The sequence below is a fragment of the Jatropha curcas genome, chromosome 11 (assembly GCF_041381405.1).
Source record: "Jatropha curcas cultivar XTBG-Jc1 chromosome 11, XTBG_Jcur_1.0, whole genome shotgun sequence".
NCBI classification, from domain to species: domain Eukaryota; kingdom Viridiplantae; phylum Streptophyta; class Magnoliopsida; order Malpighiales; family Euphorbiaceae; genus Jatropha; species Jatropha curcas.
In genome coordinates, this window is record NC_143161.1 from 9,575,541 (window position 1) to 9,602,573 (window position 27,033).

The window sequence follows — 27,033 nt, forward strand, 5'->3', positions numbered from 1 at the left end:
AGCTACAACTGCAATAGTTAGGTGCATACCAAAATTATTTACAAAATGATTAATTTCAACTATATACTATGAAAAGAACAAAATAAGATTATACACAGCTAATGGTAGTAAGTTAAAGGTAGAATATAAATAACCAAAGCAAAAATATGTAAGACTTCCTTTGTTTCATTAAAATTGGCACTTTTCAATTTACGTAATAAGAAACTACAATATAAATCAACAAAGTCCAAAAATTTTATATACAAAAAAGAATATTTAAAAGTTTTAAGATTACCGTTTTTTCTTTTAATAGCAATTTACAGTAATTTATATTATTATTATTATTATTATTATTATACAAAATTTACATTAATAAAACAGATATCAGCCAAATAATAAAAAATATATAAAAATATATAGTGGGTAAATTAGCTTTATTTGAAGTATATAATATTTGTTAATCCGTTATGATTTAGTTGATTTTGTCACTAATATGAGAAGTGAAAAATTTCGAGTTCGAATTATTTCGACCACAAGAATAAACCGTTCTAGCTCAACCTCAAAAGCTCTTTCTAGGGAAAGCTTTTCAATTATGAATTTCTTTCCGAGGACCAATTTAGTGAATTAATAGACGGCTACCCTTATTATATAGCTCGTTGTATTATTTCAGTATATTGACCTTTTAAATGAATATATACATATTTTTTTGAAGAAATGGTATATATAGTCTGTACTGGACAATAACTTTTTAAGTAATTTTTATCATTTTGATTAAATGACTTTTTTTTTTTTTAAGTTCGGTAACATAGCATTTTAATTAACTTTAGCATTTTATGAAAAACTATCTAAACAACTACAACTATACGCTATTAAAATAATTAATAATTATCAAAACAATTAATTTCGCTGAATAGACTCGTATAATGAACAAGAATATGAATATTGCCTCGTGGCATTTCCATTGCGATTGAAATTTGATATTTTAACGGGATGGATAAGGATTATTTATCATCTCAAAATGAAATACAGGTGTGATTAGTAGAAGCCACGTGTGAATTAGTTTTGCCTACTTAACAAATAATAATTAACCACGTTTATGTTTCCACAATCCATGTCTAACTTGTCTTTTTATCTCCCATTAACGTTGTCAAGCGTCAACCCTACCTTTCCTTCCAATCTCATACTAGACGCCCAAAACTTGACTACAAAAACCCTTTATAGCTTGCCATTTGTTAACCAACATCCTTCTTCTACTACTTATTATTAGTATTATAATTTATTTTCTATCTTATTGCCACGTGGATGCCACTGGTTCTGATGTTAACCCTTCAATAATTGGACTCCTAATCCTAATTATATTCTACTCAACTACAAAATCATGCACGTTAAAGCTGATTTTTGAAGTTGACATGCACCCAATACTTGCCTTCCACTTCATACTTGAATATCTCTGCTACTGTTATATTAATTTATTAATAATTTCGGATATGTTCGGTTGAATAATTATAGTTAGAAATAGTTAAATATGAAGGATGCTTATATTTGAAGACTAATTTGTGTATATAAAGGCCGGATAAGGTTTAGAGATCTTTCATGTTGAGCGTGATTAAGTCTTGAGCTTGGGTTATTTGCTAAACGAATCGGTTAGAGTTTAACATTGAGCTCGATTTGAGCTGAATTTTTTGAATTTTTTTTCGTGCTGAGCTTGTACAGGTCATGAACTAGCACTGTTTATATCACTGAGCCATATTTTTCACTAAAAAAAAATAAACAAAGAAAAAAAATGTGACAAATTTTTAAATAAAAATCAAGTATGATTAGATATATGTACCCAAGTATTTTCCATAGAATAAATAGTGGCTGATTCTTCGAAATTTCCAAGGTGAAGCCAGAATCTATAATTGGGGTCAAATAAAAATTTTCAAAAGTTTAGGGAAGCCAAAAAAAAAAAAAAAAGAGATTTTTTCTCTATTTAATAAGATAAATTTTATTGGAGAATGAGCTTGGGGCTCCCCTCTCTTCACTCTTGAGGATCTCATATCTTCTTGAATATGCGCGCGCGTGTGTAAGAGAGATATAATATTAACATAATTTGTCCAAGTTTTCATGGTTTTGATATGTGTTTTCTTGAAAAATAAAAAATTAGAAAACTTTAATTCTATTTAAAAAATTGTAAATAATTAACCTATTTTTCAATATTTAATTTAAAGTATGTTACTTGTATAAGTATAACACTGCTAACACAAAAAAAAAAACACCTTATGTGTCTAAATAAGGGAAGAAAATCCTCGTCACCCTAAGTCTTTTTTAGCTAGATGACGTGGCATTCAATTATGGAGTACAATTGTACAAATCTTGATGCTAACTAAACGGCAACGGTTTTCACGCTAGACTCCGAAACAGAGTTTTATTCACCACATGTCCTACCAGTCAAGAATTGATGGCCCCATCTACCCCTCAGACATGCTCCACGTGTCGTCCATCTAAGGTACCTGTTCACCACGTACCAGGCCTGACTTACACTCAAAAACCGACCAAAAACGCATCGTATTCGCCGTCCTCACATATATAAATACACCACGAAACCCAAATTTCAAAAACCGCGTCTACACTCTTCCATTATTGTTCTCGCTTTTACACCACGAGAATCACCTGATCCACAAAGCTCCTTTTCCTCCCTCGCTGTTTCTTCAAGATTGTATAAAAATGACTGCGAATTCGATCCAAGAAACTCAAGATCGAGTCTCTGATTTTGAAATTCAACAGAAATCAAAAGATTTCCTGTTGCCGAATATTGCGATGGAATCCGATGATCTCGCCGGAAAGATGGGAGTGAAGGTGTTTACAGAGTCGGAGATGGACAGAGAAAGTGGAGGGTCGTCGGAGGATGTGGAGGATTCGCCAAAATCGGTTGGAAAATGGAGGAACATGGAGAAGTTAGGGTTTGTGCATAGCCAAGTTTTGAAGATTAGAGAGGAAGATTCACATCTCGGTGAAGATTTTGTTGAAGGATTGAGCGCTAAAGATAAGGTTATCAATGGAGGTTTTGGCCAGAATATTCAGTTTCGACGCGTAGCTTCAGCGGTTGATGTCGTGTTCTTTACGAGACCGGTCTTACCTTGCTCTCCTCTCGGTGGAAAAACCGCCGTCGAGGCCTCGCCGTAATAAACTACTCCAGTCCATCAAAGGTTCATTGTTCTTTTTCTTTCAATGATCTGTTTGGATATTTAGAAAACTGGTAGAAAAAACTCAAAAAACGGAGAAAAAGAGATTTTTTTTTCTAAATCAAACCTTACACGTTTCTTTTTCTTAAAAACAAATTCAGATTAATATCTGATGAAGGAATTCTCCATTAGAATTTTCCTAGAAAACTATTGAATTTCCATGATCTGATATGATTCCTTTCCTTTACATTTCCTTCCCCTTTTCTCGCCAATTTTCCCGCGAAAATGTTTACAACCTAACGTCTCAGTTAAAATGATGTCGTTTTATCTCTTGCGGTTAATTAAACATATAAAATTAATAAATAATAATTTATAATTGTTTGAGACCAGAAATGATTTCTTGACTGGTTATTAGAAAAGGATGATGGGACCACTGACTGAAGGGTGTTTGTTGTAGCAGGAGCAACAGCAGTAGATGATGAATTGATGGTGACGAAAGCGAACGAGAAAGAAAAAAATGAATCCAAGTGTTGGGTTACTGTTTTTATGTTGTCCTGGTTAAGGTTGTGCTCGTTTTATAGAAGGATAGGTTTAGGAAAAGGGTGAATAGCGGCGAGAGCTGAGTTTTAAGGGGGAGAATTTTGCTCATAACCATCTTCTGTACAGTGAATGAATTAATATAATACATCAGCTCGTGTGAAGAATTCTCGAATCTTCTCTTTCTATACAAAATTAATTCTTTTAATTCATTTTTTATATAACATTAATTTTTTACTAATATTAATAATTATTTTTATATTATTTAAATAATATATTAAAGATATTAAAAATATATAATTAATTGTTAAACTTTTGCAAACTAACAAGTTCCTTTGAAAGATAAAACCAAGTATACTCACCCACTTATAGTCGTATTGTTGAAAATTTTCAAAATGTATAATACGATGGAGAAGTATCTGGTACGTTATGGTATGTTGTTCATACTTAAAAACAATTTAATTATTGACATATGTAAGGCCAAAAGTATAACGTTTTACCAGAAAATCTAATACGAGATTTAACTTTACACGTACAAAACACAAAATTTCAAAAAATTATTATTGATAATATTAAAAAATTCATAATGTTATCCAAATTTGTAAATATATGGCAGTATAGATTATTTTTAAAAGTTTAAAATGTTACAAGATTAAAACTATAAAGTTAACGGCCATATATTTATCTATATGGTCATATATGCCACTAATGTATAAATTAATACAATTAAAAAGGAAAAATTACGATTTTTCCCTTGTATTTTGCTATTATATACAACATTGCCAACACATCTTTAAAAATACAGTTTTGTTATATCTTTTACCTCTGTTAACATGTTATATGTACTTTTCTCAATTTATATATATATATATATATATATATATATATATATATATATATATACTTGTCAGTAAATTACTATTTGTTCCTGTATTGTACCAAAATTAATTAATCTTTCCTATTAAACAAAAAATATCAAAATTTGATAAAATGATATAACAGTGTAATCGAAGAAGTAAGCAATATGGCAAATTATATAATTATTAAAATACAAAGGTAAAGTCATATATTTATATAAAATATAAGAAAAAATAACAATTTTCTATTAATAAATTATGTTAATTTGATTTTAATTATTATTTCTTATATCATAAACTATTTATAACACCTATGTTACACGAAAACTTCCTTTGGTTGCCATTTCCGTGTTTCAGAAAAACATTTCCCGTGTGGAAACGCTTGGAAACGTTTTGGATCCATTTCTGTAAATTGAGCAATTTGGAAAATACGTTTTCCCCTCATTTCTCTAATTAAAATAAATGCATAAATAAATACAAATTCATAAAACATGTATTTTTACGAGTATGAAACTTGTAATTTTTTTGGATATGTTTAAATATTGATTAGACTTTAACTTGTTGTTAAATATATTTAATTGTTTATAATAATTTATATATTTATATTTATAAATATAACCGTATATTTTTCATATTTACACATTTCTCCACGTTTTCATTTCTTATATTTTTAAAAAATACCGCTTCCCATACCCGTTTTCGCATTTTCACGCTTCCACGTTTCCGTTTCCGTGCAACATATTATAACACAAAAAAAAAAAAAAAAAAAAAACCATAAGTAGATTAAACTCACAACATGCTGCCAATAATAGCGTATCAAATACAATCAATTATGCATGCTAGGACACTTTAATATAATTAATGCCAAGTATCACGTTATTAGTAGAGGCATGTCATGTCAATATCCATATATTGATATTACAATATACATATATGTCATGCAATCCTTAAAACAGTTTCAAAGCGCATATATGTATTTTAGCGATGCTAGATGGCTCAAGTTGTCCTGGTACAATAAAAATATCTATATATAGAATATTCATATTGCTGCTAAGAAAATAACGGGTGAAAAATTTGCGTGCCTTTTCCACATGTCACGTGTGTAGCATATAGCCTACGCTCTTTTTGTGCGCAATATGTGAAAAATCTGCGTTCACTTTATCCAGTAAAAGAAATCTTTTTTTTTTTCTCCCATCATTTCTTTCTCAAATTCAAGAAGGTGCATTGTTGTGATTCAATAAGTCAAGATTCTTATTGATTCTTATTATGTCGGGTTCAACATGAGCCAAATATCTTTATTGTATATATTTGGCTTAGTGATAATTGATCAATGAAGAATGAAGGATCAATAATGCTCAATATATGAATTTAACATAGTACTTTTTACCAAAAATTTTCTAGGACCCTCAATTTTTATTTTAATTTGTAATTTATAAAATTGAATTTATCAAATATTTTGTTTTTACCTATTAAACACCCCAACTTATTTAGTTAGATCAATTAAACACTGATTAAATAGCTAAAAAATGTAAAAATTATTATCTCAAACATTATATTAACTACACATCAAATCAATATTTTACATTTAAAAATTAAAAATTTTCAATTTTATCTTATATGATGTAATTTCTAATTTTTGTAATATTGCTTCTTTTACAATGTGATACTTGAAGCTCTATCATTTTCTATTTTCTTAACGGGTTACATGGTAAAAAGTCCAGCAATTTGTCGCCAAGTCAGCTGTCACATCATAAAAATTAGATCTCACAAGTGCATAATTATTTTTTTTCGGTTTGCCACGTCAACTGGAGATAGCCAATTATAATATTTTACAAGTTTAGATACTCAATTATTACCGTTTTCTGTTAAGACACTAAAATAGAAAAAACGTGAAAGGTCGGACACTAATGGTAAAATTATCCCTTTTCTATTCAAATTCTATATATGCGTGTGTTTGTGCGTGTGTTTGTGTGAGTGTGTTAGAGACAGATAGAAAAAAGAGAGTTATTGAAATATATTATTATATCTAAAGACGTTTATAGTTGTAGATTATTATATTAAGTTGGATACATATAATAAGAGATTAAATGTATATACACTTATGAATTGTCATTGTTAAAAAATAAAATATAATAAGAAATTTCAATTATTAATTTGTGACTGAGATAAGTAATTTCAATTAACACATTACTTTTGTTAGTACTAATAAAGATTTTTCTTTAAATAATAAAATACAATGTTTGTCATAAAATAATATAGGCAAGAAATTTAAAAAAAAAAACATATTTGTAAATTGGCTCTTTATGTATTCAATCTCTATATTCTCGATTATTTTCAATTTTAGCTCAATTCAATATGATTCTTTTATTCAAATAAAGTTCTTTAAGAATCGTGAACAATTTTGAATTCATCCATTTCCCCATTTTTAATATACGTTTAGCAATTATTGGTTATTTAATAATAACACAATATAATTGAATATATATTTAACATAAATATTAAACTAAAAAAACATTTAAATTATATTATATATCATGTTTATAATAATTTATGAAAAGTAGCTTTAGTTTCTTAACACTAAATAAATCCTTTCAAAAAAAAAAAATCAGTAAATAATTCCTAAGTGAATAAAATTCTCAAATTTTCATTTTATCTTAAGTTTATGAGAGAAACAAATTTACACCGATTAGTAAGTAGTATAATTTCTAAAATTTTAATCAATACCTTTTAGAAAGCACTTCGGATGACATTATTGAGCGCCAAATCTCCAACTAGTTTCATCCGTGGTGTAGGCTTTTTACGGCCTAACCTTCGATTTCATCCCGAATTTTTTGAGTAGTTGTAATTTCATTTTAAATCGACTTTTGTACTTTACACATTCTAAACTTACCAATCTAGTCACAATTATATCCTAATTTGAATTAACATCAAACTCATTATTTTTGCATTTTAAAATTAGTTCAACTTTACAATTAAATACTCAATTTTGATTTTTTTTATTTATTATATGAATACTTGGGTATGATTTTATTATTTATTGTTTAAATACTTGTGTATGGAGTCCATTTTTTATATTATTTTAATTAATCTTAGTTTACTTTTAAGGTGTAATTGCAACAAATCGACAATTTTAGGGTATTGTAATTCACTTTTAAGGTGCAATTGCACCCTCAAAGCAAATTAAGGTATAAGTGCAACTAGGTTGATAAGTTCATGGTGCCCGGAATAAAAAGATTGATTTAAAGTGAAATTACAACAACTCGAAAAGTTCGTGTGAAAATTAAAAGTTAAGTTGGTTCTTCACATTGTAGTGAAAGATTTCATCTACCATATTGATTAATATAATAAAATTAGATTGATTTTTAATCATCTGGTATCTAAAGCCTACTGCCCAATTAATCAGAATTCATGCCAGGTAAGTGCACAAAGTGGGGACTAATCCAAATTCAAGCTGGGCAGACCCACAAAATGCGGCAAAGCCAAAACCTTTGATTAAAAAAAGAAAGAATCAAACTCCCTAATATCCTATCTCCCTCCTGAGCGTTGAATTGATATATTGACTTTGATTTCTCTATTTTTCTCCACACAAACGAATATTATGCTAAAAATTATATTAATTTATTAATTTTCTATCATCATTAAATAATATGAGTATAATGGCTATAAATAATTCAATTCGAAGTATATTCAAGGATAATTCAAATTAAGTTATCATGGGAATATGATGTAGATTTAACTTTCTTTTTTAATTACTTGAGCTAACTTTGTGAACTCTATTGTTTTTTTTTTTATGCATTAAAATATTTATATCTATTATCAATGAATATTGAGATCAATGATTTCACATTCTCTTATTTTAAGTCATATCAATGATTTAATCTTGATAAAGGAAGTAAATACTTATTAAAGCACTTTATTCTTTAGTCGATCGACCTGCGTGAAAAGGATTTAGTCCTAATTCAAGTCCAGTAAACTGAAAATACCTGTGGCTAATACCAAAAAGAATTTGTGTTTATTCTAAATTTAAAATTTTAAATAATTAAAAAGAAATTACAGAAAGTAAAATGAATATTTTATTAAATTTATATAATTATGCAAAGTTACAAGTGCAACTAACTACATAAAAGAAATGGTCCACATTTCCTTGTCAAGCTTAAATGTTGAAGGTCCACATTTCTTTATCATTCTTAAATGAAGAAAATGAATTTAAGGCTCCTTCCTAGAGCTCCCTCTACTTCGGCTTCAACCAATTAAGATTAATTAAAATTGAGTCGATTTTTTATACATAATTTTTAATTTCCGATTTAAATGAATAATCTGAAATTTTATTTTAGTGTATTCTCGTTTTTTGAAAATTTAATTAACCTAAAACAATATATGCGAAAACTAAATAAATCGATTGAATTGACCTAATTCAAAATTCAACTAACTCTTTTACACGTCATAATTATTCATCACAGTACTTGCGAAAATCCGTAGTTTCTTTTTATTTTTCTTTTCTAAGAGGCATTAATTACATTAAACAATAGAGAATTTAAAATAAGATTGAGTGTAATATAATTTTAAAATATTTACTTTGATATTTTTTACTAAATCAAATATTATTAAATTTTTTTACTAAAATTTATTCAAAAAAAATGATTGAATCACGAGAATAAATTCTAATTTCTATGTGAATGGATTTAGAAAAAGAAAACTTATAATAGAAATAAAATTATTTCAGAATTTACATTCTCAATAGATATAATTTTTTATTTAAAATTAACCTAATTTTATTGTTAAATATCATATATTTTCTTTTCATTTATATTAACCTATCGAAACTAATATTAACTGGTCTGATTTTTATTAGATTGGTTTCTTTTCTAAAATTTGAAATTGATAAAAAGTCGATTCATATAGTTGGTTTATAAGCCAGCATTTCCGTAAATTTAGAGCAAACTGTTCTATTAAAATGCAAATTTAAGTTACGTTTATTTCCAAAAAATAATTTGTTTGTTTTTTAAAAAATCAGTTAACAGAAAACATTTTTCCGACTAAAGAAAAATTCTGTAATTTTAAAAGAACATGAATTTGTTTTAAAAGAAAAAAGAAAAATATTTTTTACAAACTTATTGTAACACTCTACATATTTATTTATATTAGTCCATTGATTTATTATCAATTAAAAGAAAATATAAAACAGAATATGCATTACATATAAGAAAACTTACATTAAACTATAACAACACAACATCCATTACTTCAAATTTCTTGGTATTGTATCAGAAGAAGCCATTAGCCCTGTTATTCTGCTACTCAGTTCTTGAACTTCACCATTTAGCCTTCTGATGTAATTGCATGCTTCTTCCAAAACTTCCATTAATGATACCTAAAAATAAATAATTATAGCCAATAAAAATCAAATTTAAGCAAATTAACTAATTTCTTACATAAGTTTTGACACAAACCTTAGATTGAGTGGTAGTGATTTGGCGTTCCTCTGCAGATAATAATGATTGAAGCTGCAAAATAAGAGCCTGAGCTTCAGTTTCATGTTTAGGGTTTGATCTCATTGCAGACATTGATGAGAGGCAGAGGTTTCTTGAGTGTTTGGAGCTTTTAAAGGCAAAAGGAATTTATGTAGAGAAGGAATGTACTTTGGTGAGGAAACAAATCAACACAAATTTTTAGTTGGTTAGGACTTAGTGGGGGCCCAATTTTATAGTTGGAGACAAATGGGTCCCCTTTTTTAATTATTTGAGCCTCTTTGGTTATTTTAGCTTTGAACTTTCTTTTCTTATCTTCTTGTTAGATATTGTTATTGGCAAATTAAAAACATGTATGGTGTTATGCAACCAAAGGGTAGTTGGGTTGGAACGTGTTTTGGTTTGTTTGGTAAATTAGGGATTGTTTGATTCAATAATTGTAATTACTTGTGATTAAAGGGTCAAATTTTAAGTTTTACTTTTAAACAGAGAATGTTTTTTTTTTTTTTATTTAAGGGAAAAACTCATAAGATTAATGAGAGGAACGATAAAATACAAACAAGCACGGTGGAATACTATCCCATAGACGAAATCTAGTGTAGCTATAGGAAGTTCCTTGGCTTGTTGTCTAATCCATCAAACAACAACAATGATAGATTTAATAACCAATAACATTGTTATATCTTAGTTAGAACTTTCTGTTCTTATGTTCGTTTCTAATCATGGGAATCTGAATAGAATATTACAACCACCACGTTGCAGGTATGTAATATTTGTATATAAATTAAAATTTTATGAGAATATAATAATTATAATTTGAACTCGACATAGTTCCATTAATTATTCAAATGAACTAAATTTTTATGACCTACTAGCTAATACAAAAACAAATAAGTCAAATTGGCATAAAAAACTAGTATTCATCATCTTCCTCCTAACTTCCCTATTGTCCTTTTGAAGCCAGATTCTTCCTGTCTTCCTTATGCCCAATCATTTGAATTAATAGATACTGTCACCAATTCCTAATTATACATTTCGAATTTCATAATTGAAATTCTAATATATTTCTTTTTTTCTAAAAAAAAAAAAAAAAAAAGAAAAACAATAACCCAATCGGCTTTGACTTGGGAGAAGTCCTAATGGGCTTTTGATTCACTAATATGAGAGAATAATTAGTAGTTGGAATTTGAAATGGGCTTTCCAACAACTTTCATGGGCTTCTCAAACTAAATTAAATTATCTTGCCAGCATTTCTTTTCCAGTACTTCATGGACTTCAAAAGACAACAAACGATCAGTAGCCCAAAAAGATTACTATTTGAGCAAATATAATATATTTCAACAGCTTTAATATTTTTTCCTTTAAATTAAAAATTTGAAATTATAATCAAATATTATATATTTTTTTAAATTAAAATATCTTAAATTTCACTAAAAATATTTTAAGAAATGATATAATTCCACATAGATATTTTCATTAGAATCTAAAGTGGAAGTAGAATCAATGGCAAAGAAGCAGATCATTGTTACTTCAAACTTGGATCCTAAGAAGTGACAACTAAAACTAATTAAGCAAAATACAAAGATGATTAGGATATGGCATGCCATCAAAAGGAGGCCATGATATGGACTAATTATGAACTAATAGACTATGATTCAACATTTTTTGTGACATACCCATCAACCATAATGATTAATTGCTTACAATAAAGAAATTATCTTTTGCTTTGAGAAATTTAAGAGTTATTTATGGCACATGCATTGCATTTTTATGTATACCCTATATTTTAAGGTAACTTTATGCCCTTTGGCATCCCAATATGAACAACATAGAATTGGAATCCTTAGGCTGGCTAAGAGATTGTAGCTATGGCATGCCAATAATCAATTAGTGCAAATGATACAATTATCATGTATTCATATGCATCTTCTTCTTTACCAAATATTTATTTATTAAACTTTCCCAGTTGGCATGACTCATGTGGCCTTTCTTTTCTTCTGAAAATATTTTTTTCTGGTATAAAAATATACTATTACAAAGCTGTAAAACAATCACAATTTCATAGTACGTCTTTAAACACATTAAGAGGCAGCGCAGCCCATTAAGAACAATAATTACATGTTAATTGGTGATAGGAGTAGGGATTGAACTAGGCAGGACATATATATATATATATATATATATATATATATATATATAAAATGGAAGTTGAAGTTTTCTTTCTGTTTCTTTTTTGGTAAACTTTTGACTTTGATTAAGGGTCCAACTGATGTTACGTTAGCATGTAGCTATTAGCTTTCAGTCGGTAGCTGTTTATATGACAGTTTAAATTAAAAATGTTCGATAAAAATAATTTTTTTTATTAACTATTTAATTTAAAATGACAAGAAATGACATTAGTTGTTAATTAATTAAATTTAAGGGGAAACAACAATAGGTATAATCGTAAAAAAAAATTCAATTAACCTCTGTGAAACTTCATACTAAACATTAGGGTGTTTAACGTTTCATACAAAACTCTCTCAAACTATATTGCCGAACAATACAATTAATATGATTAGAGTTTTGACTTGATAAAAATGCTAAAAGCTAGCGCCAACACTCTTGACAAACACTTTTACCAAACACGGCCTAAAATTTACATTTATTTTCCCTCAGGTTTGGAAATGACCCAAATTGAGTCAAAATATATTGATTTAATTGAAGTAATTTTAAGAGCTTATTATTTATAAATTCAAAAGATTATACTTTTATGTGGGAAAGATTGCTTGCACCAAGTGTATATTTTTAACAGAAAAAGTTTGAAATTATAATTTTAAAAAATGCTCTCTTTATCAATTTTTGGTCTTTTTTTCCAATAAAAAAATTTATATAATTACACATGCCAATTTTTTATTATTAACTTTATTGAATGTATACATATGACGTATGCAAGTCTTTTCCCCAAATTTTAATGAGACACAAGTAGGTCCTACTAACAATGGTGATTTTCCTTGATGTAATTAATTGGGCCCAAATGACAGGCCTGTCCAATAGCATGGTGGATTAGGCTTAAAGGCAAATAGGCAAGAGGAGAGGACTATCCAACTCATCAGGAGTCCTACGTGTTAGCTTTCCTACCCTTAAATTGAAAGCATAGATCCACAAGGTGGTCAAGTCAAGGCGGTCAAGTCAAGGCTTGCTATCCTTTCACCTTTTTCTATTCAAGAGTTTGAGCTTCAACTAAATTGACATGACATTTCCAATAATTTTTATTAAAATCTAATTTGATTGATTGATTTCTATTGATTGTTTATAGTATCTACTTGCACTTAATTATATTTGAAATTATAAAATTTAAGCACTAATATTTGAAGTTTTCAATTGTTGATTTTTTAATTATTAATAATTGATAGATGATCGGTAATATTAATTAATAAAGTCATTTATTTTATTACTTTAAATTTATATTTTACACCGGTATTCGAAAGCTCATTAGACTCCAACTACATCTGATTAGAATATTATAGAATTTATCTAAAAGGCACTCTTCCAACATAGCAATTTCAATATTTAAAACTCAAACTCAAGATCTTTGGTTCATCCCTCACAAAATTGGTTGTATATGTTTATATTTAATCTCATTTGATTAGGAATAAATTGAACTATAAAGTTGCCATAAGAAGCATGATTCATGCATAGACTCGACTTTTTTTTTTTTTTCTTTATTAAGTGAAAAATAAAGAAGTAAAAAACAAATAATAAATGAGTAGTTTCTTTATTTGCTGGTGACCTGCAATTTACAAGCTCATAATCACTCATGAAACTAACAATAATAAGATTTCCACATGTCAAAAAGATCCCTGATTTCATGCTTGCTTCTATCATTATTAAAGTAATTAATAAAAAAAAGTTCTTTCATAATCAATATTAAGACCACTTGAGGGCCCCCAACTCCAATGCTAGTGGTTATGAGGTTTTCTGCTTTTTTTGATGTTGTTATTGCATTTCAATTATTTAAAACTTAACAAAATTTAAATTTCTTAACATTTTCATATCATGATTTTTCAAAAATAATTTAAAAAACTTTAGAAAAATGATTAGGAATCCCATGATATTAAGGGGACAATGGAAAGTTTGAATGTCAAATCATGATTAGCCATTACCCATTTCGACATACAAGATCATTTGCCCTTTAGTAATGTACTTTCATTAGTGTGACCGTAATGAAATTTATCCTTTCTTTATAAAAGAAATTTCGAAATATCCTTATATATATATATATTTTTTTTTGGTGAAAACATTTGAAGCTGAACGTTTTAAAAAAAAAAATTATGACCCTGGCTTGAAACAATGTCATTTAAGCTAGAGGTTGGTTGAGCTTTTATTCTACATGAATATATGATTTGGCACTGACTTTTGATATTGCATGATCCACTCGTGAGAGATGAGAGGCAATAAATATAAGATTGACGAAAGACATACGGAAAATAAAATTGATATGAAAAATTAAGTACGCGATATTAATCGATAAAATTAAAAGGACTGGCAAGAATTAATGAAATCTTCAATGTTCAATTTTTTTTTTCCATTAGGACTCCAATATTATCATGTTAATCTATAAAATAAAAAATTCAATGATAATTTGAATTTATAGAAGAAAAACCTAAAATTTTGATTGAGTGAATTTAAATGTTTTTGCATTTGAAATCTAAGGACCTTACTGAATTCAGAATTAGAGAAATCAATATAATTGAAAATAAAATAAATCTTTAACAACTAAATATGGATAAAACATTTTGAAGGTCATTATAAAATTAGAATTAAAATGCTAACAATAATAAAATATAATTAAGATACATGAACAAAATAAAGCCTAGCTAGGATAATAATTTGCATGTAGAGTGCTGAGATGTTTGTAGGGTAAAAATTGTCGAAGGGGTCTCCATATTCATTCCATGAAGAAAATGATCATGTATTAGGTGTAAATGCACAGAAGAATCAACTTTTATTTGTTAATTAATTCAATTATTATATATTCTTTTTAGCAGGAAAAAAAAAAAAGAATTAATATAGTTAAGCAGACACAGCCAATAGTACTCAAACTCCAAAAATGTGGTCCATAACTTTTGGATCATGAATTTAAAACTTATTACCCTGACATTTTTTTTATTCAAGACATATATTTTATAATATATAATTTTTTTTTTATAGATTTTCTGTGTGCAACATTAATAAAGATAGAAAAATCCATCTAAAAGTAGAAATTACACATTAATAAAGATTGATTGGGATAGTATTGAATCTGAAACGAAATGATTTTAGAATATTATTTTTATATTGTTAAATGAAATAATATTTGCTATAGCATATAATATATTATTACAATAAAATTAAAGTAAATTAAACTTGTGAAGGTAGAAATTATAAATATAATTCAAAACTTAATGCGAGTAGAAATCAAACTTAAACCCTTTAAATCACAAGTCTCACCTTTAACTACTAAACTAAAATTTGCGGTCCACTAGTCCAATATTTTATGTGGCAGCCATTGGCTATAAGCTTTAGTAAATATATTTTCAATATTATTTTAATAATTAATACCTTTTATATATATAATACTATCAATATAATTTTTTCATGCTATCAAAAAATAAATTAAAGAAATTAGTTTTAATATTTAACCATTTAAATTATAAGAAAAACATTCGATCATTCAATTAAGGTGAGTAGACAATAACAAAGACCGTGTTCAGAAATAACTTTTTAAGTAGTTTTTAGCTTTTTGACTAAACGCTATTTTTATAATATTTGCTAACATAACGTTTAAATTAGTTTTCAAAAGTTAAAATAACGTTTTATGAAAAGTTAACTTGTATAACGTTTAGCTTTTAGCGTTTCGTAAAAAATTACTCAAACAGCTAATAGCTAAACACTACTAAAATAGCAAACAACTAGCAAAATAGCCAATTTTATCCGATAGATAAAAAAAAAAAAAAAAAAAAAAATGAAGAAGAAAAGTCGCAATGATCCCACAATGGATATTAGTGCATTTGAGTATAACCTAAACAACAATTTCATAGGAACAAGTAACATGTCTGCATAGTTCTTAGTGTTATTAAAACATAAGCTATAAAACTAAACTACTACACCAAAACGGATCTATTGTTCCCAAAAGGGGATACACCACAAACAAAGACACTTCATTTCATTTATGAATCCTTTTAGCTTATAAACAATAGGGTTTTGTTCTATTATATATATATATATATATAATGTCTTTGTTATTGTACATTTAGCCCTAACTTTTAAGGGCATAAGGGGCCAAAGGAAAGACACTAGTCCACTTGAATGTCAAAGTATTAGCAGACCATTTTCCTTCTTATTGTAACCTTGAACTAACTTTTAAACACAAGCATCTTGTTAATTGTTTACATTTTTTTTTCTCTTTTTGTGTCAAAATTGAGATAATTTGTCTAGAAGATGCTAATTACTTACTTTCAACATGATATTTAATTGTATAGATTAGAAAATAATGCAAATGTTTTCATATCAATTATTAGCAATGTGGGGATGGAATACCAAACCCTACATTTGTAGGGAATATGAGGCATAATAATCACTTTCAAGATGAAACTAGCATTTAGGATCAAAGGACTGTATAAGACTTGCTTTTCAATTTCTTACGTTTTTTTTTTCTTTTTTAATAATTTCTTAGAAGCTTTAATGTGAATATTATATTAGTATATGCTTTATTCTTGAGAAAAAGGGAAAAAAAACTATGAATTATGCTTTTTTTTAGCTTAATCTACATTTCCCTTAAAAAATTATAAATTTTCAACATTTTTTTAAATAGAAAAGGTCTAAAATATTATATTCATAATTTTAATAGCATTGGCAATAACCTCCCAAAAGAATTTTGGATATACTAATTACTAAGTGTCTGTTGTTTATTAGCTATTAGCTATTAACTGTTTGAATAACTTTTCATAAAACGCTAAAAGCTAAATATTGCCAGGGTTAACTTTTCATAAAACGATATCTTAATCTTTAAAAAATTAGTTCAAACGCTATGTTACCAAACACTATAAAAAATAGTGTTTAGCATTTTGATTGGTCAGAATGCTAAAAGCTATTTAAAAAGCTGTTGTCGAACACAACATAAAACACTTAAATTATTTTTAGGCAAAAATTGAAATTGGAGACACAAAAAGGCATGTGGGCCTTAAGTTAATTTTGATAATGGGTTGGGACCGGAATAGACTCAATTTCAAAATTTTGAAGAGGGCTAGCATATACTATAAAACAATTGGGTTAAGTCCAACTTATACATATATTTTATTGGTTTGGGCTTTTGCATGGTATAGACCTATTATAATTATTTTATATTATTTTGATTGATTGCAAAAGAACTAGAATTTACAAATGATTAGAATATAGATGTGACTTTTGCGTTGAGAGTAGAAATATTGGAGATGGGAATATCTTTTGGAGGCTAACATTTGATAGGAGGGAAAGCTTCGTTTGATTTTGCCCCCTCACCTACTGCTACTGTAGTTTGTACCTTTCTTTCTCCAATAACCAAAATTATTTCATCTTCTGCATCAAACTTAAATTATTTGCAAGTTATAATTATATGTCCCAAAAGAAATATTCAACAGCATTGCACTTTTGCATGCCTCTTAGGTACCGCTTGAAGACAATTAAAGGTACATCTAGAAAGAAAGAAAGGATAAAGGTACATCAAAAAAAAAAAAAAAATATCAATTTGATATAAATAAAAATATTTATTTTAATCTTAAAAACTAAATTTCAAAAAAAAAAAAACATAATTAAACCAAATATTATCATTTATATGTGAATTTTTACTTGAAATTTATTTATACCAAATAACCAGTAACAAGGATCCAATATAATCAGTTTTATAGAAATAAAAAACGTAGAATACTAAACGAATTATGATGGCATTATAAATGATTTTTATAAAATTTTATAGAACTGAGATAATAACTTTCATTTTTACATAAATAAAAGGCAAGTAGGTGATCTTATAATTTCAACAGAAAAAAATATTGCATGATCGCATTTACATTAAAAGAAAAAAAATCTCACAACATTTTCCTTGAAACTGAAATTTTGTTACTCCTCACATGAACTTCTAAAAAAATGCGTTTTGAGATGATGTTATTTCTTTTTAATATTTCAATTATGATTTTAATTCCTAAATTTTAAAATGATAGTTTCCTATTATATACTATGAAAATCAGCAGTTAAGTGTTCAAAATCAATGTTAGCTTCAACCTCTTTAATCCTACAAACCATCACTAAAGTGTAAAGACATCAAACCTATAAATTATGATTTAATTGGCAATACAGGTTGGACATATAGAAATAACTTTGGGTTCGATCACCATTAAATGTATTTATAAAAAGGGACGAAGAGTCTTAACTGTGATTAAGCCCCAAGTTGAATTAGGCAGTTCCTGATAATAGGGTCCGGATATCAGTGTTTAAGAAAAAAAAAAAAGTGTAAAGCAAAATAAAATTTGACCACTAATTCCTATTCTTATTAATGAATGCTAAGACAGTTATACACCTTTATTAATGGGGTATCTTTCCTATATTGCCTCTAATTCCTACTAGGAAATTAATACATTTAATGATAGACAGAGAGTTTATAATAGGCTTTAAGCATTAGGCAACAGATAGATTAATTATTAACATAAACCCAAGTCTCAAATCAAAGAAAAAGACCACGCACAATTCGCAAGTCCTTTCCCATTAGAAATTTTGTTCGCAAGTTTTCTTCTTCCGTAGCAATTTTTTAATTAGTTGATCAAAATGCTAAATGTTATTTTTTATGGTGTTCGGTAATATGGCGTTTGAATTAACTTTTAGAGGTTAAAGTAGCATTCTGTGAAAAGTTAATTTATAAAACGTCTAGCTTTTAATATTTTATGAAAAACTACTCAAATCATATTAAAACAGCTAACAGTTGTCAAAATAGCTAATTTTGCCAAACAGCCGTAATCTTTTTTTTTTTTTTCCACTCACAGTTAGAAGTAATTTCAGGTCACATTAAAACTAAATTCTTTTATTTAGTGATCTTAAAAGTATATATTCTTCCATATCGCAAAATGCATTTAAGGACATTATTTATAAAACATTTCCAACGGTATAAATTTATAATTGCACAGGAAGGAGAGTTCACATATTCAAAGCAACGGTCTGCAATTTTTTTCTAGTCTCCAATTGCCCATTATTAGAGGGAAGTGAACATAAATACCGTTTCAGTGACACACATGGAATGCTATAACTATAAACTGATGATGGAGCAGAGTGTAATAGTAATGGAATTGTAACTGGGTATAACCAACTCTTGTAGGGTAGGGTTTCCTTATAAAGATAGGGCTATTGCCCAATACCCAAAAGAATAGAGAGAGGTTTTACAGAAATAGGGACAGAGCAATTGCAATATTTATTATGCATACAAATTTTCAGTTTCTCAAAAGAAAATGATTAAATAAAATATCTTTATTTCTAGGTTTACAAATTTATTATAGCTGTGGACCGTTAGGTTCTCAGAAAATACTGTTTTTCCCTCATTTTTGCGTCATCCAATAAATCACATATATCTCATGCATGTGTGGTGTTTTTTGGCTATGCCAAATACCATTCTCTTATTAATTTAATGATTTTTATTTTATTTTTTCTGGTTTAAAATAGAAATTAATGAAGATCAATCATTGCAAGCTCCAATAATTAATAAGAGCCACAAATTTTATAATTATAATGTTATATATTATATAGATATAATTTCAGACTTCAATTAATAAATTTAATAATTTTCGCGTATAAATTGTACTTTATTTAAATACACAAATAACATTTCTTGAGATTCTGAGAGTAAAAAATCTTTAGATTTTATCGCAACATTTTCACATGTTACTATTTTTCCAAATAAAACTTGTTGGAAATTTTATCTGTAATAGTGTTTTATCATAATCAAGACAAAAAAAATATGGGAGCAGATTATTTATTTATTTATTTTTTGAGCATAAGTGACAGAAATCATTAGTGGGTGTATAATTATTTTCAGGAAACAAAAGCAAAAAGGCAAAGCAAAAATCCTATAAGGTGAAAAGTAATGGCAAAGAAAGGGATTATTGGAGGAAGGAAAGAAAATTATTTAATCAAATATAGAAAAGAAAGGTTGCAATAACACATGCAATGTCAGTGAAATGGGTGATTCTGCAAATAGCTTAGGAAATAGATGATAAGGAAGAAAAAAAAAAAGTTCATAAAAAACATTTCATATTTAACAAAATACTAAGTACTAGGTGTTGTATTGCATAGAGTAGTGGAATCAATATCATTGTCAATAGACAAGAAATAAAATTTTCCAAATTCAATTAATTATGTCAATCTCACCTTTCTTCTTTCTCACTATATTTATCACTATCTCAACATTGTTACAAAAGATATAAATACCAATCTTTTTGGATTTTATATGATTTTGAATTCTTTTCTTTTATTGATAATGTAGAAAATCATAATTTAGAGACATTGAGCCCTTTGCTAGTTTGAACCCAAGTCAAAAAGCCAGAGAAATGGCAAACAAGGGTACTTAATTTCCACTTATTTCATATGTAATTTTTCATTTCCTTATAAATTATTAAAAAATGTAATATATTTTAAGGCGAGTTTAAATTTGAATTTTGATTTCTGATCATTGATTTACATTGTGTTCGGCAATATTACAAGGCAGCGTTTTATAAAATGTTAATCACTGTAACGTTTAGTTTTTAAAGTTTTATGAAAAATTACTCAAAGAGTTACTAGCTACTGAAATAACTAACAACTATCAAAACAATTAATTTTATCGAATATGCCCTTAATTATCAAAATGAATCTGCTTTTTTATCTTATTGATTAGAGTTTAATTTTTATATATATTCAGTATAGATATGCAATCTTAAACTTACTGAATAAAAGAGATGATGGTAACTTAGGTTAGCAAACACATCTATTTTCCCTTGTTCTTCACCAATCAACATAATTAGTGATGAAACGGTAAAAGTTGTGGTGTTAGGATGAGCACTAAGTATTATTGTCAAATGGAAAATTATGCGACTCTTGTCATCAACAGAAAAGTCTAATTACTATGAAGAAAACTTTATTTCTAACACTCTAATTAGATGGGGTGAAGGAAAAGAGAGTTTACTAAGATTTGTTCGGCAACAATTTTTTAAGTAGATTTTAGTATTTTGACCCATCAAAACGTTAAATATTATTTTTTATAGTGTTCGGTAACATAACGTTTGAACTAGCTGTTTTTTAGAGAATGTCTAACTTTTAGTGTTTTATGAAAAAACTATTCAAATTGCTAATAGCTAAACGCTGTCAAAACAATTTACATTTAGAAAAAAAAAACTAATTTTGCTGAACAAACTCTAAAGGAAGGCAAAGAAAGGAAGTTAAATGCGAAAATAAAAGATTGAGGGGTTAATTGAGGGTGAACTTCCATTTCTTTATTTTAACCATTTAAAAATATTTTTAATTAAAAAAAAAATTGTAGAGCTATATCATCCCTTCCCTTCTTTTACTCTCAAGTTAAACATAATAAAAAAAGAACACTCGGTATGTTGGATATTTTCGTTATATGTAATTCTCTTTTGCTTTATAAACCTTTTTTTATCCTATTTAAAATTTGGACTTGAGATTTTATAGAGGATCTCAAATCCCAATCATTAGGGTGTTCTAGTAGAAATTATATTCCGATAGAATTTTGTATTTTTAATCTTAGGGCAAATAGAAACTCCATAATAGTTTTTTTTTTAAATATTTTTATTTTTATTTTTATTCTGTAAAAATTAAAATTTACCAGCATATATATATATATATATATATATATATATATATATATATATATTCAAGTTACATCTAATATGGCAATAAAAAGACAAGGATTGTAACCTTACAGCATTTAAAGTGTTTGTCCGCATAGGCAAGTTCAACACATGTACAATGTTTAACCTTGTAAAGTGGACCAATATTCAATACTAATTTGGGAAATAGGAAATGGACCATTTTTCTAATTATCCATATTTATCTGTGAAAATGAAATGACAGTCCAACTTCAATTTTTTTTTTTTTTTAAATTTTTTTACAACCGGGATGTATACTCCTTCAAAATGTAAAATGTAAAGATTTTTACCCTCTTAATAAAATACGTTTCCTTTTAATAAAATATGTTTCTAGAAAATTAAATTAGTATTATCACTTTAATGAAATTGATGTTACTTACTACTTCAATCAATACTTTAACTTTGCATGAGCAAACTCTTAGTGATCTCCAAGTTTTTTTATCTTCTATGTTATTGGTATGTAATTTACAAAATAACATATATTTGTAAAATTTGGATTTGGTAGAACATAGTTGCAAAATGATGATAACTCAGAATTCGTAGAATTATAAGATTATGGGTAAATGCAGTTTGATGAAAAGATTAAAAATTCACTATAGATTATCCATGCGATAATAAAGGTAGATTAGATAAATAAAATTATTAAAACAAGAAATTAATTGAAAAGAAATTGAAATTCTGATTGTTGGAGAAGAAACTACAGCTCATATACAAGGAAAGAAAATATCGAGAAACTAGAAACTGTCTAATAGCTCAGTATAACAAACTAACAAACTAATAAAATTTATAATCCAACTAAGTATTTAACAATTTTATCATCTAACATCCCTCTGCAAGCTCGAGAATGGAGTCTACAGCTTGAGTAAGGTCTAACCTTCATTGTTACCCAAAAATTTTCAAATTAAATCGAACTTTGTACCTTGAACACCTTGAATTTATCACTTAGTTGTAATTAAACCATAATTTGCTTTTAGGGTGCAATTGCACCCTAAAAGAGAATTACGATACTCTGAACTTGTGAATTTATTGCAATTGCACCCTAAAAGTAAATTAAGGTTGAAAATTCAATTAAAATAATGTAAAAAATGGACTTCATATCCACATATTTAAACAATAAATAATAAAATTAAACTCAAGTAATAAAAAAAAATTAAGATTGAGCATTTGATTTTAAAATTAAATTAATTTTAAGATGCAAAAATAATGAATTGGATATAATTCAAATTAGAGTGTAATTGCAATTAAGTTGATAAGTTCAGAGTACTCAGGATACAAAGATCGATTTAGAGTGAAATTGTCACCATTTAAAAAGTTCGCGGTGAAATTGAAAATTAGACAGTTTGAGTAATATGTTGTGAAACTGTGGTGAGGGAAGTGGTTTAGTATAGATGTTTGCTAACTGATGTGTAATGGAAATAGGCAGTAAATAATAACACTAGTTCGCAACTTTCATGCACCAAATGATAATTCAAATCAATATGTTTTGCGTGTTCATAATTGGATTAAAACAATATGAATTGTTGATCTATTGTTACAACAACACTATAAGGAATTGGATGTGGTAAATGTAAATCTCTAAGAAGATAAAACAACCATTGAACTTCACAAGTTGTGCCCGCTAGAACACTATATTATGCTATAGAGGAAGATCTAGAAATAGTTGGTTGTTTCCTAGATTTCCAACTGATAAGAGAATTAAAAGATAAATGCCAAACCCTGCAATTGATTTTTGATAGGTGTCGGCCATCAAAAATAATTCTTGCTCTTCCTAACCTAGGTAATTTGTAGATATGGTGAGAAGGGTTGAACCCTAGAGACTAATTCAAATTGATTTTTAATTGTAGAACAATAAATCAAACAATTAAAGAAAACCCGGGGGGGGGGGGGGGTTGGGGTGGGGTGTTGTTTATCAAGGAATGTATAGTAATCACAAAGCAATTAAAGTAACTAGAGTGCAATAAAAATGAATGATTTAAATCAGTGAGGAAAAGATTCAGTCAAAGGTGATTCTTAGTATGAAATTTTCTAGATTGATCATGGATACTGAGGTTGCTCAATAATTCGAAAGATCGACAGGTTATAATCCTTGAACAAGCATCGTCGAAAAATCTTTTCAAATCATTAGATTAAATAAGACAAGCGCTAAGAATAAATCCTAACTAGCAAATAATCCAAAACAAGCGATAAAATTTAATTTATTAACAGCAACAAAAACTAGAAAGACGTTGTCCTAATTAACAAACTATAAAATTGAGTTTCATTTAAATTAGATTGTAAGTTTTCATAATATAATCCAAAAGCCTGGTTGTAATTAAATTATATTATCTGCTACTTGAATCAATTCAATTAAACAATTGCAAATTTTAATCTCATTGATAGCTATATGCATTCCTATTAAGTTGAACAATGGCCCATATTGAACAAATAATAAGAAGACAAGAGAGATGGAGTTTCTCATCAAGTCCAGAAAATATACAAAGATCAATTGAAATTAAAGAAGAAGATAATATTGCATTAAGATCTCACAATCATTGAGGAATTTCTACTTGAAATCAACCTTTAACTGAAACGAAATATTTAGCCATGCATGGCCATGGAGAAAACACAAAGAAAAGTAAATCCTAAAATCATTATTGTTTTTAAAGATGAGAAAGAGATTATCTTTATTCAATAACTTAAGGATCTATTTATAGCAAGGGAAAGAAATCCTAACTAGGAAAACAAAATCTGAATATCTTTAGAAAATCCTATAATCAAATATTCAAATCTGAGTATCTTTCCTAATCCCCTAAATAGTGGACCAGTTGCTTTAAATGATTTCCTTCTAGCTAGCAAAGCATCTCAATTCCAAACCGCTTTGGATGCGTCTCCCTTTAAGCTTGCCAGAGCTTAACTTGAAAACTTCCAGGAGCATCCTAGAAATTCAACTCCAACTTGGTAAACTTCTTTAGAACTCCAAGAATTGACTTCCAAAGCTCTTTTTCAAATGAATTTAGCATAATCTATGGAAAATATGAAAATCAAATGAAAATTCTCATTTTAAACCAAAAGTATCCATAGATAATATTTAAACAAAGAATATTTTATGCTAAGTTAACTATTTATCAATCTTCTTGTTTCAGGGCAACTAACCCAATTTAACTTAGAGAAGGTTTAAATGTAATTTTGGAGATGAAGGATACCACAATCCTTTGCCTAGAGCATTTTTAAGTTATCTTAAATATGATGCAAAGCTTGTAAATGAATGGAATTGGACTTATCCATGAATTGATTCCATTGAGTGAACACAACATGAATGTCTAGTCTTGTTTTTTTTTTTTTGTCAAATAAAGTAATTGACCAACAAGCTTCCTATAAACAGAAGAATTTAAAAGTGTTTTGCAGTAGAAAAATCAGTAAGTTTAAGATGAGAATCCATAGGTGTATCAATAGGCTTTGAATTTAAGTAACCTGCATCAGAGAGAAGCTCCAAGGTATACTTTCTTTAATAAAGATAGATACCAATAGGAGATCTTTGATTTTCAAGCCTAAGAAAGTATCGAAGATTACTGAGATCTTTGATTTTGAAAAGATTATCAAGATGAGACTTGATTTTGGCAATTTCATTGAGATCATCTCTTACTAATATGATGTCATCAACATATATACAAGGAGAACCGTAAAAGAAGTAGTAGTTAGAAGACTAAACATAGAACGATCTGTAGAATATAGAGAATAACCAGAATCAATGAGTTCTATGGATAATCTTGTAAATCATTGTCTACTAGCTTGCCTTAAACCATACAATGATTTTTAGTAGTTTGCAAACTTTTCTAGAACCTGAACACTAAATTCCATGAGGTGAAACCATACAAATTTCTTCTGATTAAGGCATCATGAAGGAAGCAATTGCTAACATCTAATTGATGTAAGTGATAGCCTTTTAATTGCAGCAAGAGCCAACAACATTCTAACTGTGGTCATTTTGATAATAGAAGAAAAAATCTCAATAAAATCAATTCCCTCCACATGTGTGTACCCTTTGGCCACAAGCTTGGCCTTATAACTCTCTAGGGAACCATCAGAGTTGTATTTAAACCTATAGACCCATTTATAATATATAGAAACCTTCCTTGATGGTAAATCCATAATAGTACAAATGCTATTTTGTTTTAATGCCAATAACTCAACATCACTAGTCATAACCCGTCCATAAAGGATCTTTAGATGCTTGAGTATATGTCGTAGGTACAATAAAAAAAGAAATGATTAAAGAAAAATGCAATTGAGGTAAAGAGAGAGAAGTATATGAAAGAAAATCAGAAATATGATACTTAATTGAAGGATTAATTGCAACTTTGGTGATTAGAAGGTTGCAGTGATAATCTTGCAAATAAAAAGATTGTTTGTTGGTTCTATTAGATTTTCTAAGTGCATGTGAAATTGATTTTGCAAAAATAGAAGGTAAGGCTGAAGAATCAATTTGAATGGACAAAGAATCTGAATGAGAAAGAGGTGGAATTAAAACAAAAGTAGGTAGTGAAGGTGAGAATGTGTCTATGTAATCTTAAGAAGAACTATTTAGATGAGGCATAAAAATAGAAATATTGATTTTAGGTTAAGGAAAATGTGATACGGAACCCTATGAAAATTAATTCCAAGAATTCTATGACAAGATTGGAATAGCTTCAAAGATCAAACTAAACTCCTCCTCGATGACACCCAAAACTTAAGGAAGCAAGAACACAAATAAAAGAGTAAAGAAGAATAAGATAAACGCCACAACAAGTTGATAAGTTTACCTTGATTCTTGATGCAACCCTACCAAACCCCCAAACAATAAGGATTGAGAACATGGATTATAGGGCAGACTTAAACAAGAAAGAAAACGCCATAAGATGAAATCTTGATAAGTAATCCATTTTTGTTGCAAAAATTGAAGGAGACAAGCTCCTCAATCAAAGGAAGGCAAAACAACTACCAATTTTGATAAAATCCAACTTATCTCATTTTACATCTTAAGGAGGCTATTTATATGCCTCAAACAAACCCAATCTTAAAGAAAAGTATCTAACTAGGCTGCCCTAGCACCCAAACACATGGGCTTAACTAAAACACAGAAATAAAGTCATTTCCAGTCCCA

At 27.9% G+C, this 27,033-nt stretch overlaps 1 protein-coding gene across 2 annotated transcripts; it reads left to right on the forward strand.

Moving 5' to 3' along the window:
• Positions 1-2,567: 2,567 nt before the first annotated feature.
• Positions 2,568-3,847, forward strand: LOC105642775 (hypothetical protein). Of its 2 annotated transcripts, none has more exons than XM_012227725.4 (2): positions 2,568-3,167; positions 3,601-3,847. In XM_012227725.4, the coding sequence occupies exon 1, from the start codon at positions 2,686-2,688 to the stop codon at positions 3,142-3,144; it is 459 nt and encodes a 152-aa protein (XP_012083115.1). In that variant the 5' UTR covers positions 2,568-2,685; the 3' UTR covers positions 3,145-3,167; positions 3,601-3,847. The 2 variants fall into 2 exon arrangements, with proteins under 2 accessions (XP_012083115.1, XP_012083107.1); XM_012227717.4 differs by having other exon boundaries at positions 2,570-3,167; positions 3,604-3,847.
• Positions 3,848-27,033: the final 23,186 nt, after the last annotated feature.

Bases quoted from the DNA above. Each gene is read 5' to 3' on its own strand.
- LOC105642775 (XM_012227725.4), top strand. From the start codon at position 2,686: ATGACTGCGAATTCGATCCAAGAAACTCAAGATCGAGTCTCTGATTTT.